This window comes from Narcine bancroftii, chromosome 2 (assembly GCF_036971445.1).
Source record: "Narcine bancroftii isolate sNarBan1 chromosome 2, sNarBan1.hap1, whole genome shotgun sequence".
Taxonomy (NCBI): Eukaryota; Metazoa; Chordata; class Chondrichthyes; order Torpediniformes; family Narcinidae; genus Narcine; species Narcine bancroftii.
The window spans coordinates 115326434-115345414 of record NC_091470.1 but is presented as its reverse complement, the minus strand read 5'-3'; the positions used below and the strand labels follow the sequence as shown (position 1 = coordinate 115345414).

At 43.8% G+C, this 18981-nt stretch overlaps 1 protein-coding gene across 1 annotated transcript in view; it reads right to left on the bottom strand.

Moving 5' to 3' along the window:
- The window catches only part of LOC138754179 (methylcytosine dioxygenase TET3-like), a 204041-nt gene extending 186273 nt beyond the window's left edge, over positions 1-17768 (bottom strand). Inside the window, exon 1 of the mRNA XM_069918063.1 lies at positions 16962-17768. Within this exon, the coding sequence (XP_069774164.1) occupies positions 16962-17633 (672 nt within the window). The 5' untranslated portion in view covers positions 17634-17768. The remainder of the gene's footprint in view (positions 1-16961) is intronic.
- Between the last annotated feature and the right edge of the window lie 1213 nt (positions 17769-18981).

Here is an 18981-nt window from a genome sequence, read left to right as displayed (position 1 = left end):
CCCCCCTCCCGTCGGTGTGTTTTTTTGTATGCGCGGTTGCGCACTTTTACTCGGCTCTGTGAGCCATTGTTGTAGTTCTCTTTCTACCGACCTGAGGTAGTGGGGTCTTCTCTCCACAGCGGGCCTCTTCGGACAGGTAAGGCCTTCACCTTTTTCCTCCGTTGTCTTCTCTTCCTCTCTTCTTTCCGTTGATTTTGATTTTTCTCCTTTTGTCTCCATCTTCTTTCCACCTTTATACTCACTTTTCTTTAACTTGTATTTCTGTGCCTTTGTATTTTCTCTTGTTTTTCCCGACTTTTCTGGAGAGGGCTGGAGTTCACCGTCCGGCCACTACTCCATCACGTGACTCCTCCTTGAAAGGCCTTTCTAAAGTCTATGTAGACAACATCCATAGCCTTTCCTTCGTCAACATTCCTGGTAACCTCCTCGAAAACTCTATAAGATTACTTAAACACAAACTACCACACACAAAGCCATGTTAACTATCCCTAATCTGTTTCTGATATCCAAAATAACTGTATATCTGATCTCTTAGAACATCTTCCAATAATTTACCTACAACTGATGTCAGGCTCGCTGGTCTATAATTTCCAGGGTTACTTTTGGAGTCTTTTTTAAAGAATAGAACAACGTGAGCTACCCTCCAATCCCCTGGCACCACACCTATGACGAAGGATATTTTAAATGTTTCTGCCAAAGCCCCTGCAATTTCTACACCTTACTTCCTTCAAGGTCTGAGGGAATATCTTGTTGGGCCCTGGGGATTTATCCATCCTCTTTTGCTTTAAGACAAGCAAGCACTTCCTCCTTTTTAATCTGTATAGGTCCCATGGCCTCACTGCTTGTTTTCCTTACTTCCCACAACTCTGTCTGTTTCATTGTGAATACTGATGAAAAAAAAATTAAGATCTCCCCCATCTCTTTTAGCTCCATACAAAGTTGACCACTCTGATCTTCAAGGGGACCATTTTGTCCCTAACTATCCTTTGCTGTTAATATACCTGTAGAAACCCTTAGTATTTTCCTTCACATTGTCTTCCAAAACAACCTCATGTCTTCTTTTAGTTTTCCTGATGTCTTTCTTATCTTGCATTTTTTGTATAGAACCATACAATGCTACAGCACAGAAAACAGGCTATTTAGCCCCTCTAGTCTCTGCTGACCATCATCTCCCTAGTCCCACTGACCTGTACCCATTCCACGACCCTCCAGACCTCTCCCATCCATGTATTTATCCAACTTATTCTTAAGTTCAAGATTGAGTCTGCACCCACCACATCAGATGGCAACATGTTCCACATTCACACCACTCTCTGAGTGAAGAAATTCCCCCTAATGTTCCCCCTAAAACTTTCCCCCTGCAGCTTACAACTATGATCTCTCGTATTTATCTCCCCCAATCTAAGTGGAAAAAGCCTATTCACATCCACTCTGTCTATACCCCTCATAATCTTGTAAACCTCGATAAATCTCCCCTCATTCTTCTACACTCCAAGGAATAAAGTCCTAACCTGTTTAATCTTTCCCTGTAACTCAACTCCTGAAGACCCGGGAACATCCTAGTAAATCTCTGCACTCTTTTACTGATATCTTTCCTGTAGTTTGGTGACCAGAACTGCACACAATATTCCAAATTTGGCCTTACCAATGTCTTAATCAACTTCAACATAACATCCCAACTCCGATACTCAGCACTTTACCAAAAGCCAAAAGCTTTCTTTACAACTCTGTCCACATGTGACGCCACCTTCAGGGAATAATGTATCTGTATTCCCAGATCTCTCTGCTCTCCATACTCCTCAGTCCCCCATTACTAGAGACTCCACACATAGTTGACCACTCTGATCCTCTAGGAGACCAATTTTGTCCCTTACTATCCTTTTACTCTTAATATACTTATAGAAACCCTTCTGGTTTACCTTCATATTATCTGCCAGAGCAACCTCATGTCTTCTTTTTGCCTTCCTGATTTCTTCTTTGAGTATTTTCTTGCTTCTTTTTACTTTACTAGGACATTATTAGCTCTTTGTTACCAATACTTGCTGTATACTTCCTCTTCTTCTTAACCAGATTGCCAATATCCCTTAAAAACCAGGGTTCCCTCTGCCTGGTAACTTTGCCTTTAATCCTAACAGGAACATGTAAACTTTGTACTCTCAAGATTTTGCCCTTGAAGCCCTTCCACTTATCGAACACACCCTTGCCATAAAACAACTTATCCCAATCCACTCCTCCTAGATCCTTCTCATTTCCACAAAATTGGCCTTCTTCCAATTTAGAATCCAAACATATTCCTCAAGAACCTAATTTTCTCCATGATGCTGATACCTGTTACACCCCTCTCTCTTCTTCTGAACTAGATCCCCAATATTGCTCGAAAACCAAGGTTCCCTCTGCCTGCTAACCTTGCCTTTAATTCAGACAGGAACATACAAATTCTGTACTCTCAAAATTATCCCTTTGAAGGTCCTCCACTTACCTCGCACATCTTTGCCAGAAATCAACTTATCCCAATCCACACATTCTAGATCCTTTTTCATTTCCTCAAAATTGGCCTTTCTCCAATTTAGAATCTCAACCTGAGGCTCAATCCTATCCTTTTCCATAATTAACTTGAAACTAATGGCATTATGATCATTGGGCCTAAAATATCCCCCTACACATACTTCTGTCACCTGTCCTGTCTCGTTCCCTAATAGGAGATCCAGTATTGCATTCTCTCTATATATTGATTTAGAAAACTTTCCTGAGCACATTTGACAAACTCCAGGTCATCCAGCCCTTTTACAGTATGGGAGTCCCAGCCAATAAGTGGAAAGGTAAAATCTCCTACTATCACAACCTTATGTTTCCTGCAGCTACCTCTTTTCAGATTTGCTCCTCCAATTCTCACTGACTATTGGGTGGGTCTGTGATACAACCAGGGGTGCAGTGCTGCAGGAGATCACCAGAGCACCATTCCAGCATCTCCTTGGGCCACTTTAGGGCTGCTCCAGCAGCTCTTGGGCCCGCTTAGGGTGCAAGAGGCAGCGCACCCTCATTCTCTATTCTGAACATTTCCTCCACAGTTGGTCATCCTACTTCATAGTCCTACATTTCGCTGTCAATTTAGACAACACCAAGTACAACATGGTGGCCACCAAGGCCAGCCCTCCTTGTTCCGGTTTTGGTGAGCTCCTCCACCTAAAAAATTAGCACTCTACTCTGAATACAGCCCCATGAGTGTGGTCATACCTTTCCCATTCCTCATCTCCACCCATACAGCCTCAGTAGGCAAGCCCTCTGGTCTATCCTGCCTGAGCACAGCTGCGATATCTTCCCTGACAAGCAATGCTGCTTCTCCCCTTTCATTCCTCCCACCCCCCTCCCCCCACCATTTTATCACACCTGAAGCAACAGAAGCCTCAGCTTACATTTTCCTTAGGCAGAGGATGCCACATATGCACTCCTCTCTGGGAGAAGCAATTCCCCTCATCCATATCTTAAATCTACTCCCCCAAATCTTGAGGCTATGATCTCTCGTTGTAGTCTCACCTACCCAGCAAAGACAACCTTCCTATTTCTACTTTATCTATTTCTTTTATAATTTTATATGTTTCTCTAAGATCCTCTCTAATTCTTCTAGATTGCCTGTAGAAAGCAGAGAATCGTAGCGGAGGGAAAGTATTCTGTTTGGAAGTCAGTGACAAATGGACGTCAGCAGGGAACTGTTCTGGGGAACACTGCTCTTGGTGATTTTTATAAATGGCCTGGATGAAGAGGTGGAAGGATGGGTCAAAGTTTGCAGATGATACGAAGGTGGAGATGTTGTGGATAGTGTAGAACAGGTGTGGCCAACCTTTTAATTTCAACATACAGCATGGTAACAGGCCATTTCAGCCCATGAGTCTGGGCCGCCCAATAAACGTGCACACCTGGTAGGGACTTGTAGGCTGAAATGGCCTGTTACCGTGCTGTATGTTTAAATTAAAAATTAGAAGTTTGAGCACCCCTGATGTAGAAGGTTGTCGTAGGTTACAACAGGATTATAGACAGGAATCAGAGTTGGGCAGAAAAGTGACAGATGGAGTTCAATCCAGATAAGTGTGAGGTGATGCATTTTGATAGGTGAAACCTGAAGGCAGAGTACAGAGTTAATGGTAAGAGACTTAACAGCATGAAAGGACAGAGGGACCTTGGGTCCAAATTCATACATCTCTCCGGATTCCCGCACAGGTTGATAGGATGGTTAGGAAGGTCTGTGGGATGCTGGGCTTCAGTAGTTGGGGGATTGAGTTCAGGAGTTGGGAGGTTATGTTGCAATGCTACAAATCTCTGGTGAGACCACACTTAGTATTGTGTTCAGTTCTGGTCACCTCATTGCAGGAAGGATGTGGAGGCTATGGAGAGGGTGCAGAAGTGATTTGCCTGGATTGGAAAATATATGAGGCAAGGTTAGCAGAGCTGGGATTTTTCTCTTTGGAGTGTAGAAGGTTGAGAGGAGACTTAATAGAGGTCTACAGGATTCTGAGAGGCATAGATAGGGTAGACGGCCAGCACCTTTTTCCCACGGTGGGAGTAACAAACATCAGAGGACATCTGCACAAAGTAAAGGGAGGGGAGTTTAGGGGAGACATCAGGGGAAAGTTTATATTTTACTCGGACAGTTGTGGGTGCCTGGAATACATTGCTAGGGGTGGTAGTAGGGGCTGGAATATTTGGGGCATTGAAGAGTCTCTTAGGCAGTCACATGCATGAAAGAAAACTAGAGGGTTACGAGGTAGTGAGGGTTTACATTTTTTGGTGTATATAGGTTGGCACAACATCGCAGACCAAAAGGCCTGGACTGTACGGCAACGATCAAGGTTCTATTCTATTCTATTCCAGTGAGTATAGTCTCAGGCAACTTACTCACCCTAGCGTTGGGTAAACATTTCCATGTCCTAAGTAACTATTGGAAGAAGTATCACATGATTTTTTACATCCATGTGACAGTACCTTGGATATTGTGGGGAAAAATGCTGTGTAAATTAAATGTAAAGGAAAGATCAATCAGCTCCAGGCAAGAGCAGCATGAGAGCCCTGTTATGGGGTTCATTCATGAGCCTGATGGCTGTAGGCTAGAAATGACCTTTAAGGCTGCTGCTGAGTGCCCTCATACTCTTGGACCTTCTCCCCAATGGGAGAAGGGAGAAGAGAGTGCATACAGAGTGTGATGGGACCTTCGGTAGGTTGGCTGCCTTTCCTCTTCAGCAATGGGAGAGGAGGGAAGTTTGGGTCCTGAGCTGCATTCACCACCTTCTGTCGCTGCTTCCGATCTTGAGCCAACTGTGCAATAGGAAAGCAAGAATGCAGGGTGTTGTCTGGCAGTAGGTGAAAAAGTGCAGCGTGTAGTTATTGGGGCAAAGGGCAAGGATATAAACAATTCAGCGGCATCATCTGTTGAAGCTTCATAAAGAAACAAGCACATCTGGTAGAGAGTTTGAGGGATAGATGATACAAGCTGTAGAACACTATTGAAGAACTGCTTGGAGCTTTTCCAGCTCACTGCAATGAGTGATTCAATTTTTCCCTCCACCACCTCCTGCCATTAGTAATAAATTGGGCTCAGGCAAACCTTCAATTATTTTCATTAGTTTAGCAACATGCTACGAGCTTTTTCCAGTGAAATTGCTCTTTGCTACTAAATCGGTATTTTACTACAACTTTATACAGCTGTGGTATCCTGTTTCTTTCCCCCTTTTTCAAGGCCTCTCTTCCGTCTGTAATTCCAGTCAAAATTATGAGAACTGTTCACAGTTCAGCCAACATCGTCTCCTTGCTCATGCTGGCCAAAACTCAAGGTTCTTGTGTGCATGGAGTTTTCTCCTTAAAGTGACCTGTCACCAGGCACTCGTCAGGGTCGTTCACTTTAAATCCAGCGAGGACAAAAGGAAGACAAGAACAGCTCCAATGTGCAGCTTGTTCGTTCCAGTACATTTCTACAGCTACAGTGATGTGTGCGGCGCGGCGGCCTCCTCGCATCCAAAACAGCACAGAGAGATAGAACAGGTCAAGCAAAACTGAAGACACTTCAAACAAACATCTCAAACTTGGGGAGTAGGACAATGGGAAATGCTGCTTTGAAACTTTGAGAGTCCAGAAATATATAACAGTCACATAAATTCACAGCACAGAGCTGCTGATTGGAAACAGTCTTTAGGGCACAAGAATCCAACAAAAGCGTCTGCCCCAAAGGTTCCAGTTCACTGCTTTTCAGTGCAATTAGTCTGAAATTGGCTAACCCAGTGTAGGAGTTCACAGAATTCCAAGCACTAACGATACACTTCGACCACAGCTTTCTTTGTCTTGTCAAGCCAGTTGCTTGTCCAGATGAATCTTAAATATTGTCAGGGCACCTGGCTCCACCCAACTCTCTCTCAGTAGTACACTCCAGAGTCTAATCACCCTATGGGTGCAAACATTTCACCTCAGCTCCTCTCCCTTTTATTGTTTCCCCATTTTAGTCCCAGCACCCCCAGTAACCTTCTCCCAACTTGTCCCCATTCCCACGATTTCCGCACTCCCTCCTTCACTGACAAGGGCTTCAACTCTCCCACTCAAGACTCCCATTCATTTTCAACCAACTTGATGGAGGGATGATGTAGTGGACATGGTCAATGAGAAAACTGCAGTTCACATAGTGTCAGGAAGTCCTCAAGAGATGCTCCAAAGCTGGAACCAGGAATGCTGCTTCACTGTGTACTGACTTGGACAAAGGAACACGGGTAGAATTAGGAATAAAGCAGGCACCATGACTCACGTAAAAACATGATGCTGGAGAAACTCAGCAGGTTGAACAGTGTCCTTTATGTGGCAAAGATAAAGAGACATGCAGGCTCGAGCCCTTCATCAAAGTATGAGCAAAATATAGGCAGGTCCCTGTATAAAATAGTGGGGATGGAGGGGCAGGGGAGGAGCACAGGCAGGAGGTAATAGATGGATAGGGGAAGGAGGGCACACCAGCAAACATGGGGAGGGGGAAAGGCTCTGTGAAAGGAGAGGGAAGGGGTTGGAGAATTACTAAATTTACAGATGACACAGAACTTGGAGACATTATAAACCACAAGGACAGTAATACACCACAAGGAGATGCAGATAGATGGGGGGAATTGGCAGAGAGGTGGCAGATGCAATTCTGCGCTGAGAAATGCAAAGTATTCCATTTCCGTACAAAAGATGGGAAGAGGCAACACAAACCAATAGGTACAATTGTAAAAGGGGTACACGAGCAGAAAGATCTCGGAGTATAGGTACACAAATCATTTGAGGTGACAGGGTAGATTCAGTTATGAAAGCCCTGGATGATGAATTAATCCATGGACAACAAGGGCAAGGCGGTCATGAGGAACGTTTAGAATCTACTGAGTTGGCCACACTAGCATTAGAGGTGCATTTAGTGCAGGGCACTGCAGTGGAAGGAAACAGTGGAGGCCTCAGAGAGGTGTCAGAAAATGCTCATCAAGATGGGTTGAAGGGTGAGGGTCATTCGTAAACTGATAGAGTAGAAAAAATGGAGAAGGGGATCTGACAGGGAATTAATGGACAGAGTAGATAGAGAGAGAGACTGTTGTCATTGGTGGATCGGTCAAGAATCAAAAGATACAGAACAAAAGTCATTGGTCAAAGATCAGAAGTGACATGAGAAAAGGCTACACACACAATGGGTGGTTTGGATCGGGAACGTGGTGCCCAAAGGACAGTGGAGACAGATTCAAGAGTGGTGGTATTCGGAAAGGAACTACAGAACCTCAGGACATTGAACAGGCCCTTTGACCCTTCTAGAACTAGAAATCTGCCTACAATCACATTCTACACTGGCCTGCACCCAGTCCATATCCCTCCATACCCCTCCCTTCCATGAACCCATCCAAATTCTTCTTAAATGTTAAAATTGAGCCTGCACTCAGCTGGCAGCTCGTTTCACACCCCCACCACTCTCTGGGTGAAGTTCCCCCTCAACCTTTCCCTGTCCTCCCTTGACCCATGTCCTCTGGTTTGTATCTCATCCACCCTCAGTGGAAAAGGCCAACCTACATTTACTCTGTCCATCCCCCTCACATTTCGTATGTGGACAAAAGGAAAGTATTTAGAGGAACTTGAGGAGAAGGAAGAAAACTAGCCGAACTAATCTTCCACAGACCAGTATGGATATTAACATAACATAACAATTTACAGCACGGAAACAGGCCATTAGGCCCTTCTAGTCCGCACCGAACCAAACACCCCTCTCTAGTCCCACCTCCCTGCACAATGCCCATAACCCTCCATCTTCTTCTCATCCATATACCTGTCCAACCTTTTCTTAAATAATACAATTGACTCCGCTGCCACTATTTATCCTGGAAGCTCATTCCAGAAAGATTCCTTCCGTGATCAGAATCAGAATTTATCGCCACAAACAAATCATGAAATTCGGTGTTTTGCGGTAGCTTCACAGTACAAATTTTCATATTATAACCATCTTACCACATTACTATAAAAAATCAAAATAATAGTGCATGAAAAGTAAGGACGTGTCTTTGAATATTCAGGAATCTGGTGGCAGTGAGGAAGAAGCTGTCCTTGAGCCGCTGAGTGGTTGTCTTTAGGCTCTTGTACCTTTTTCCCGATGGTAGCAGAGTGAAGAGGGCCTGGCATTGGTGGTGGGGGTCTTTGAGGATGGAGGTAGCCATTTTGAGGTTCTTTGTGAACCCATAACCAAGACTGCATCTTTGAACACTAAATGCTCTCCGTCATGCAGAGGCTCTCTTCACATTAGGTAATGCTACATATACCTGAGGTAGAAGAGGGAGCAGGTACTCCCCCTATTTCACCCATTCAATCCAATTTCAGCAACGTCAAGCACAGCAGAATGGTGGGCCTTGACAGACTAGGTTGGTTCCTGAATTGTGGGAAGCTTACCCCTGGGCATACAGAGACAAGATAGAAGATTTGTGAAAGCTCATTCGAACCTGAGGTGTGCAGGGGGGAGTGGAGTGGAAATGGATCTCTGGAATTCTCTGTCCTGGGTAGGTTGATCATTGAGGGCATTTAGAGAAGAAGTAGATAGATTTTCAAAGGATCGAGCATGGAAAACTGACATAGAGACGTGCAGAGTTCAACCATAATCATTCTAAAGGGTGGGGCTGGCTGGAGAGATGGAGAGATTTTTCTCCTGCTTCTATTTTCTGTTGGGACATTGGGGAAAATGGTCTTAGATCAGATTTCTACCAGGATGGGGCCATGAAAGGGGAGAATGGGTTTGTGGAGGCAGCAGGTATACAGGAAGGTAGGAGAAGATTGGTTGAACATAAAACATCTGGTATTGATATGCTAGAACATGGTAGTTCTGGAAGAGGAAATGCAATCAAGTTGGAGAACTGTTTAAACAATGAGTTAATCATCAAAGACCCAAGTTTAATCTGAATATATGCTATTTCCATGGAAACACAAGCCAAAAGGAACCATATGTTATAGGAGCAGAGAGACATTGCACTGATCGGGTAATTGCTGAAAGCCCAGGAGAGTGGAAGACCATGCTTTAGTGTGGTAAACCTGAAAGATAATGGATTTCCAACCCCAGAACACAAGAGATCGTTATGCACATCCAAGCCCATCTCAGCAGCTGCTTTCTTGGGTTTTTATTCTTCCAAACAAATCTCTTACAATGAGATACATTTTGTATTGGCCCATATATACATATTGGCTCAGATACTATTCTTGCAATTTTAAAAGTAAAATGTATTATTATGTTGTCAAATTCAAAGGGAGATTCCAAAGTTTTGTCTTAATAGTTACCCTTTTGATTGTTTGAACATTACCCTGACGTAGTCAAATTGTGAAATTCAGTTGTTCATCACGAACAAAATTATTCAATGAGAACTGAATTCAGAATCAGAATTTATTGTCATAAACAAGACATGAAATTCATTGTTTTGCAGTAGCGTCACAGAAAAATATTGCTATAAATTACATTTTTAAAAATAAATAAATTAGTGCAAGAAGAAGAGAAAGTGAGCTCGTGTCTGTGGTTCATTGTCCATTCACAAATCTGATGGTGGAGAGGAAAAAACCTGTTTTTGTAACTTTTGATGTTCATCTTCAGGGTCCTGTACCTCCTTCCTGATGGTAGCAGAGTGAAGAAGGAATGGCCTGGGTGGTGGGGGGGTGGGGGGCGGTCCTTGAGGATAAAGACTGCTTTCTGGAGACACTACCTCTTGTAGATGTCCTTGATGGAGTGAGAACATGTTGGACAAGTTCACAACTCCCTGTTGTCTTTTCCTGTCCTGTGCATTGGCACCTCTGTACCAGACAGTGATGCAGCCAGTCAGAATGCTCTCTACTGTAAACCTCCAGAAATTTGCTTTGGGGGTTCTTGTTCAAGTGAGAAATAGTCTTTGGGGACGTACAAAATCTCCTCATGAAGTATAGCCTGCTGAGGAGCCTTCTTCATGATTGCATTGATATGGAGGCCTCAGGACAGAACCTCAGAGGTGCTGATACACAGGCATTTAAAGTTTTAAACCATTTCGACTGCTAACCCCTCGATGAAGATTGGTTCATGTTCTCCTGATTTTCCCCCTCCTGAAGTCCACAATCAGCTCCTAGGTTTTCCTAATGTTGAGCGCAAGGTTGTTGGTGTGACATCACTCAATGAGCTGATCTATCTCCCTCCTGTACGCTTCCTCATTGCTGTCCGAGAGTCTGCCGACAACTGTGGTGTCATTGGCAAATTTGTAGATGGAATTTGAAACGTGCCTGGCCACACAGTCCTGGGGAACTCTGAATATTAGAGACTAAACACTTCTCTTGAACTTCTAAATTACCGTATTATACAGTGTATAGGGCCCCCAAAATTGGCCTCAAAAATCACCCCAGGTTCTAAACACTAGGTGATATTTTGGTGCCAAAATACAAAGCACTCAAGCTACTCACCCAGCTTCAAGAAGCCTGTGGAGGTGCAGCGCTTGTTCAGGAAGCGGGCCCACAGCTTCACGGACCACCTCCACTTGGGTGGCCCGCGCTTTCCTGAGCCACCGCCGCCGCCGCTCACTTCCCTTGTGAAAAGACCAACCACAGCAACCCCCACCAGCAGCGCAATGGCCATGTTTGGTACTCGCCAATTATACAATCAATTGCTTGCTTTGAAGGAAGCAGTGGGCCTCAGTGACCAGGCTGAGCTTTTGTTCAACGAGCATGTCCCCCAACCAACCCTGAGCAAATTGAATGAGGCGTGGGAGCAAGCAGCCTTACAAGGCTGAAGGGCTTTCATCGAGATGAGTGATGCCACACATACACGTGTTAGTGATAAGGGGCCTTGCAGGAGGAACCTGTTCGCCAACTTACCAGGTACCCGTAAATACACTAAAACTAATTTTTCCTAAAAATTTGGGGGGTGGGGGTCTTATATGTCAGTGGGTCCTATATGCTATCAAATACAGTAAATAATTAAGCCTGAGGACAGGCCCCTCTAGATCCAAGGACAGTTTCTTTCCTCCAGTATTGCACTAATCATGAACTGCTCCAACACCACTAAAGGATTGACTGTATTTTGGCTAAGACTCCTATTACAATAGAATAACTGAATATTTATTTTCTAGTTTTCTTTGTATTTATTGCCTCTGTCATTTGTTTTCACAAAGTTCTTGTTCAAGTGAGAATTTTAGTGCATGAATACATTGTACACTGCCTATGACAATAATCTCAGTATCATTATCAATGTACATAATGAGATAAACAAGAAATTCCATGTAATGCTTCCATTGTACCACGGAATTGGCTGATGCAATGATATTAAACACAAAGCCACTGCCTCACAGCAGATGGGATCGATTGGATCTCCACTGCTCCCTGTGGAGTCCTCCCTGTGACTGTGTATGATCCCCCTACATTCTGGGGCTTTCTCCCACAGCCCAAAGATGTGCCAATTGGAGAGGCGTGGATTAGTTGATGGGCACTTGAGAGAGAATAGAATAGGTTACAGGGGTAAAAAAGTGCCAAGTGGAAATGCTCTGGGAGCCAACATAGACTTGATGTACTGAACTATCTCCCACCCCTTTGTCAAGAAATATGAGAAGATTTATTACATTATTAACTTAATGGCAAAACCTTAATGTTCAACTGATGCTGAGATTACAGGGGGCAACGTCATCTGATCACACACATCTTGGATCGTGATGTGGCATCTAATTAATGGCAGCAAGTCAATGACATCAGGGAGATTGTAACCCGTCGTATATTGGTCACATTATCTATGACACTTCCCCTAATGATTGGAGTAGGGTGCAGGATTATCTGAAGTTTAAACTGAACTTTTTACTCATGAAGTGTATATGTGCTAAGTCTGGCATCCAACGTTAAGTGTGCTGCCACCATTTTATTGTAAATTGTGCGCTGATGTGATGTATTTTTAAATTATTCATTAGGTATCAATGATAATCTTTGCCCTTGAACGGAGTGACTTGCCAATCTATCTCAGAGAAGACATGGATGTTAATCTAGGGTCACGTATGGGTCAGAGTGAGCAAGGACAGCAGATTTCCTTTCTGTAGTACGTTGGTGGTTGAGGTCAATTCTTGACAGCAATCCAGTTGTTTCATCACCATAACTGATACTTCTTTTTATTTCAGATTTAGTAACAGTTAAAAAAAAAACAGTAATTCCCTTGCTAACCGAGCTTCACGGTCTCACTGTGTGACTAACTGGACTGAAGTGAATCAAATTCATTTTTCTGGCAGAATTGTCCTACTTTCATTGGGATAAGTTTTGTTGCTTCCAACAGTTTTGTTTCCTCTGTTTGTCAAACGTGCTCTCAGCTAAGAGCATTGAATTTGTTCGCTGTGCAGTTGACAGGTGTGAATCCACAAATACTTTCTGTTGCCAATCATCAATAGCAAAACCATTTGTGTAACTGAGGGCTGGATAAAGTGGTCATGGAGAAGATGCTTCCAGTCTGGGACCAGAGGGCACAGCCTCAGAGTAAAAGGATGTTGCTTTAGAACAGGGATGAGAAGATTCTTCAGCCAGAGTGTGGGGAATCTGGAATTCGTTGCCATGCACATCTGTGGAGGTCAAGTCATTGAGTATATTTAAAGTGGAGGTTGATTAGTAAGGGTTTCAAAAGTTATGGGCCAAAGGCAAAATGGGGTTGAAAGGAATGGTTCGAATGGCAGAGCAGATTCAATGCGCTGAATGAACTCTGCAGGTCAAACAGTGCTTTTATGTAGCAAAGGTAAAGATACATCACCAATGTTTCAGGCTTGAGCCTTTCATCAAGGTGTCAAGCCCGAAACGTCAGTTATGTATCTTCACCTTTGCTACATAAAGGCACTGTTTGACCTGCTGAGTTTCTCCAGCATTTGTGTGTTTTTTTTCATTTGACCACGGTGTCAACAGAATCCTGTGTTTTATCAATGGGCTGAATGGTTGTCTTACCACCATAATTACTTGAATTTTTAAAATTAAAATTTATTTACAACTAGTAGAAGCCAATTCTGGCAATTTAAACCAGATCTGCCCAATTACAATCAATTTAACCTACAACCCCCATACATTTTGTAGGGTGGGAGGAAACCAGAGCACCCAGAGGAAACCCATGCAGGCACAAGAACGTACAAACTCCTCACAGACAGCTCCAGGTTCGAACCTGGGTCACTGGCGCTGTTACAGCATTGCACTAAATCCCTTAATGGTCATTAGCCCAATAACAACTACTAATTCCCTTCAAAAAGAGTCACACAGCCAAGGTAATTATGCTACAAATGGGTTATTATATGCAACAAACTGAGGTATTCTCACTCATTACGTGAGAGAAAGTATTGCTGAGGTCTTTCATCTTGAATACAAAGCAAGACATTCTGAAGAACTTTGTGAATAAACATTTGACTAACTTATTAAAACTTTACTCCTGGGAAAATGTTTGATTTATCTTCAAGGAATGAATAATATTATTGGTTCAAGTTACATTCACCAGAAAGCAATTCATCAAAAGGAATTGAACCTCCTGCACAAATATCCAATACATTTGATTCCCTTCTGCACCTCTGCCAAGAAACACTCTTCCAAAGAGAAGTCCAGAAAGCCTTCAGGTGTTGTGAAAGTTTGCTATGTTCTCCTTTAGATCCACTAGTTTAATTCTCCCAATCATGTTATCAGGCCTTCTGAAACAATCCTCCTGTCCATCTCTGAACATCCTTAAGGCACTGATCCCAAAGCTTGCTAATTGCTGAGGCTTCCTCTGAATGGTTGTCAAAAGTTCAACTTGCATTTATATAGCACCTTGTATGACATTCTAAAGTACTAACCAGAAAATTAGGTACTTTAGAAGTGTAACCACAGTTGCAATATATCAAGATATACTCGTGTGTGTGTGTGTGTGTGTGTGTGTGTGTGTGTGTGTGTGTGTGTGTGTGTGTGTGTGTGTGTGTGTGTGTGTGTGTGTGTGTGTGTGTGTGTGTGTACAATGCAAGACCACACAAATCCTTTGTGATTATCTGTATTAATACTCTTCATTGTGGGCTGAGGTATTGGGGAGGTTTCTTTCTTTGTTGGCTCTGATCTTTATCTGTGGCAGCATCTGATTCTTGTACTGTGTGTTGATTGTAAGTGTAGTTAACCCTTTAGACTGTGTCTGTTTTCCATGACAACCAACAACCACCTATACTCCGTGTCCCTGTTTTTGTACTGTAAAAGTTTACCCTTGGACCCAGTCCAGAGTATATATTATGAAAGGTTAAAAATGGCAAGAGTCCAAAGGGTTCAAGGTCTAAAGCACCTCACTAGATAGAAATTGCTTTTCAATGTATGGCACTAAACAAGACTTCACAGAGACAGGAACTCCTTTGCTCAGACTAGACAAGGTGGTGTGGATGGTAAAATGACACCGTGGTGTTTCCTTGAGAGGAATTGGTTGCACGATAAAAAAAGGGAATGGGGTGAATATTAGATGAGGGGAACAGGTACATGAACACATTTGATAGAAAATATTACTGGGAAACAAGAAGTCAAGAGGTAGTAGGATGGGACTGTGAGCTAGCACAGTTCCAATGTGCAAAATGGCCGTCAAAACTCATGGTCATAATAAATTAGAGTTCATTGATTCTGAATTTATAAAAAAAAATCCAAGCTTAAGTTTCAGTGTTGTTCTGTGAAGCTTTTTCATAAATGTGAACAAAGTGCAAAAATGTAAAATTATCCACACAAGGGCAAAATCAGAGCATTATTTTACGAGAATGTTTATCTTCAAAATTATCCATGTATGCAAGTTACTGGTGGTGTGCAAATGCTGTAAGGGAAAGGAGAAAAATTTTGAGCACAGGAGCTGGTATGTTAGGGTAAAGTTGTATTGTAAGACAATGGTGAGGGCAAATTGTGGAGTATTGAGTGCAGTATGGTCACCTAACTACAGGAAAGGTATCCATAAGACAGAAAGAGCGCAGAGAAGATTTACTCGGATGTTGCCCAAACTTCAGGAACTGAGTTACAGGGAAAAGTTAAACAGGTCAAGACTTTATTCCTGGTCTATAGAAAAATGAGGGGAGATTTGATGGAGGTATTTAAAATTATGAGGGGGATAGACAGAGTAAATGTAGATCGACTTTTTCCACTGAGGGTGGATGAGATACAAACCAGAAGACATGAGTTAAGAGTGAAATGGAAAGGTTTAGGGGGAATATGAGTGGGAACCTCTTCACACAGAGAGTGGTGGGGGTGTGGAACGAGCTGTTGGCTGAAGTGGTGAATGCAGGCTCAACATTTAAGGAAAATTTGGATAGGTACGTGGATGGGAAAGGTATGGGGGGCTTTGGACTGGGTGCAGATCAGTGGGATAAGGCAGAATAAAAGTTTGGCACAGACTAGAAGGGCCTGTTTCTGTGCTGTAATGTTCTATGGTTCCATAAATATGTTGGTCTTGATTATGAGATTCGAGACTTGTCATGTACACAACCTTTTCCTTTGTTTGTCCTGTGAAGGAAGAAGTCCCATGAGGCCAGAGCCCAAAAGAGAAATAAAAGCAAGTCAGTTCTGGAGTTGAGTGCCTTACTGCATTTATATAGGGTTTTGGTGAGACGACACTGGGTTCTGTGTACAGTTCAACTCACTGCAGCTAAATAATGGAAACATCTGCCACAGACGAATTACAATGAAGAATCGTGAGGGTTCAAAACACAATCTGCGGGAGTTACTCAGCAGATTGAACAGCATCCGTGGGAGAAAAAGAACTGTTGACATCTCAGGTCAGACCCCTTCAGCAGGGCTGAAGTTTGATGAAGGGTTCCAGCTCAAAACAATGACAATTTTATGCAAAATGCTGAAAGGAGAGAAGTATCAGCTACATGAGAGGCTGCAGATGGTGGACTGGTGGAGGGACTCAGCATGGATGGAAATGGACAGTCGACATTTTGGTTTGAACTTTCCTACCCCTCCCCGACACCCACTTCAGGATTGGGAAAGGAGAGGAAAGCCAGGTGGTGTTGAAAAGGAAAAGGGGCTTCAGAAGGTGCTGAGAGGTCCAAGGAACTTTGGAGGATGACAGATGGTTGGAGGGGGAGCAGGAAGGGTAGTGTTGGAGACGGGGTGAGCAGGGGCGGAGGAAGGCCAGTGAACATTGGAATCAGACCACAAACGGAACAGGAAGCAAACTGATGGAAGAACTCAGTAGGACAGGCGGCATTCATAAAGGGGAACGGACAGTCGACGTTCTGGTTGGAAACCTTGTCTCAGGGTCCTTTCTCCTTCTCCACCTGCCCACCAGCCTCACAACTCCACCTCCCCCCAATATGACCCCTCCCACCAACCCTCCATCCTTTAGTGACTATCCCCACCTTCACTCTCCCCTCTCCTGGATCCACTTGCCCTTTTCTCCCTTTTTCTTCTCCCCTTTTCTCTGCTTTCTCTGAAAATCATTGGATCATTTTTCACCAACAACATCACTTGGGATAAAGCACCAGCTGCTTCCTTACCTCCGTGCACAATTCTGGTTTCTTCTTTAGCTCCTCGCACTTTCTCTGCTTGCAGATCTGATGGCCGGTTTTGCGGTTCCTGCAGTTGCTGCACTCGCCGCAATTGTCCTTCCTCTTACATGGGTGACAAACTCCGCAGCGCTTACGCTTTTTCTTCTGGGACATGCAGGGCTCCATTGGGCGTTGCAGTAACTTGGAGCGCAACATCACCTCCTCCCCCTCAAAGTCCTCATAACTCGACTTGGAATACTCGTCAATCAGCGGCTGGTCTTCAGACCCAGCTTCCCCCTCGAGAGAGTCCTCGGATTTATCCTTAATGCACATCTCCACCTGTTTCTTCTTCCTCATTGTCGCTTTCTTTGCTTTGGGGAAAACGAAGGCGATTGATGTGGTGGAAGACTTTTTGGCAGATTTATTCTTTACCTTTGAATTCTGGATATCGCCAACCAACACCCCAACCGGTTTGATGAGCACCGGACGCTCCGTCTTTGTAAGGAAAGAGCGCAACACCAACTGGGTCAGCGACGCTGAGCGGGTGTTTGCTGAGAGCTGGGCTCCTTCTCCATTCAACTGATGGTCCAGGTGGCTCCCTACCTGTGGGCTACCAGTGCTCAAGGAACCTCGCTCCTCTTCTTTCAATGCACCATCAAGGGTTTCTGTGGGGCTCTGCATGTTTGAGCATCATCTAAAATAGCCGACAGCAAATATGCATGCTTCAGTTGGGGGAGGTGGCACTTTCTTGTCCTTCACAAGCCTTTGGGACCATAGCTACATTGAGAATGACCAGGAGCGCCATCCAAGTAGGGTTGAAAGTTCTGAATCAAAAAAGAAAAAGTGTCAAGTCATTGGCCATCATTGTCCCTGATGCTGTGTGACCTGTTGTGTTGTGTATTGCTCTACAACCCCAGCATCTGCAGACTTTCCTGTTTAATCCTGCTATACACTATATCCAGTCCTCTCTTCATTTCACACACTTCCACTAAATCTCCCTCAACCTACCTTCTCCAGGGATAGCTTTCCATAAGACCTTAAGACATAAGAGCAGACAGGCCATTCAGTCTGTCATTTGCTCATTCAATCCCACTGCCAAACCTTCTCCCCATAACCTTTGATACCCTGGCTGATCAAAAACCTCCCTTAAATAGTCCCAATGACTTGGCCTCCACAACCGCCTGTAGCAACAAATTCCACAGATTCACCACCCTCTGGCTGAAGAAATTTACCACTATCATCCCCTCAAAACTGATCAGCAAACTCCAAGACCTGGCACTCAACACCCAACTGTGTAACTGGATTTTGGATTTCCTCACGTCCAGACCACCATCAGTGAAGATTGATAAGAACTTCTCCTCCACGATCTCCATCAGTAACAGAGCACCACAGGGCTGTGTTCTTAGCCCCCTGCTCTACTCATTTTACATCTACAACTATGTGGCTCAGTTCAACTCCACCACCATTTACAAATTTGCTGACGATACCACGGTAGTAGGTTGTACAAAGGAAGGGGATGAGTTCATCTACAGGATAGAGATTGAAAACTTGGCTGAATGTTGCACCAACAACAACCTTGCACTCAATGTCACCAAAACTGATTGTTGTCTTCAGGAAAGGAAAGCCAGGTGTACAATCCAGGGAATGCAGCCGTTGGAGAGCAGCAGCAATCATCAAGGATCTACACCAACCAGCACACCCTCTGTTCTTGCTGCAGTTATCAGGAAAGAGGTATCGGTGCCACAAGATGGTTCAGGAACAGATGCACCCCCTCCACCATCAGACTCCTCAACAACAAACTCAATCAGGGACTCATTTAAGGATTTTTACTTGTGCACTTTATTGATTTTCTTTGCTCTCCCTGTATTGCAGTTTGTTTACATTCATTATCTGTTTACAGTTCTTTGTGTCTTTACATGTTCATGCTGTGTATAGTTTATTTTTTCACTACCAATTAGTGGTAGTTCTGTTGTGCCTGCAGCAAAAAAAAATCTCAGGGTTGTATGTGAATGTCATGCAAGTCCTCTGA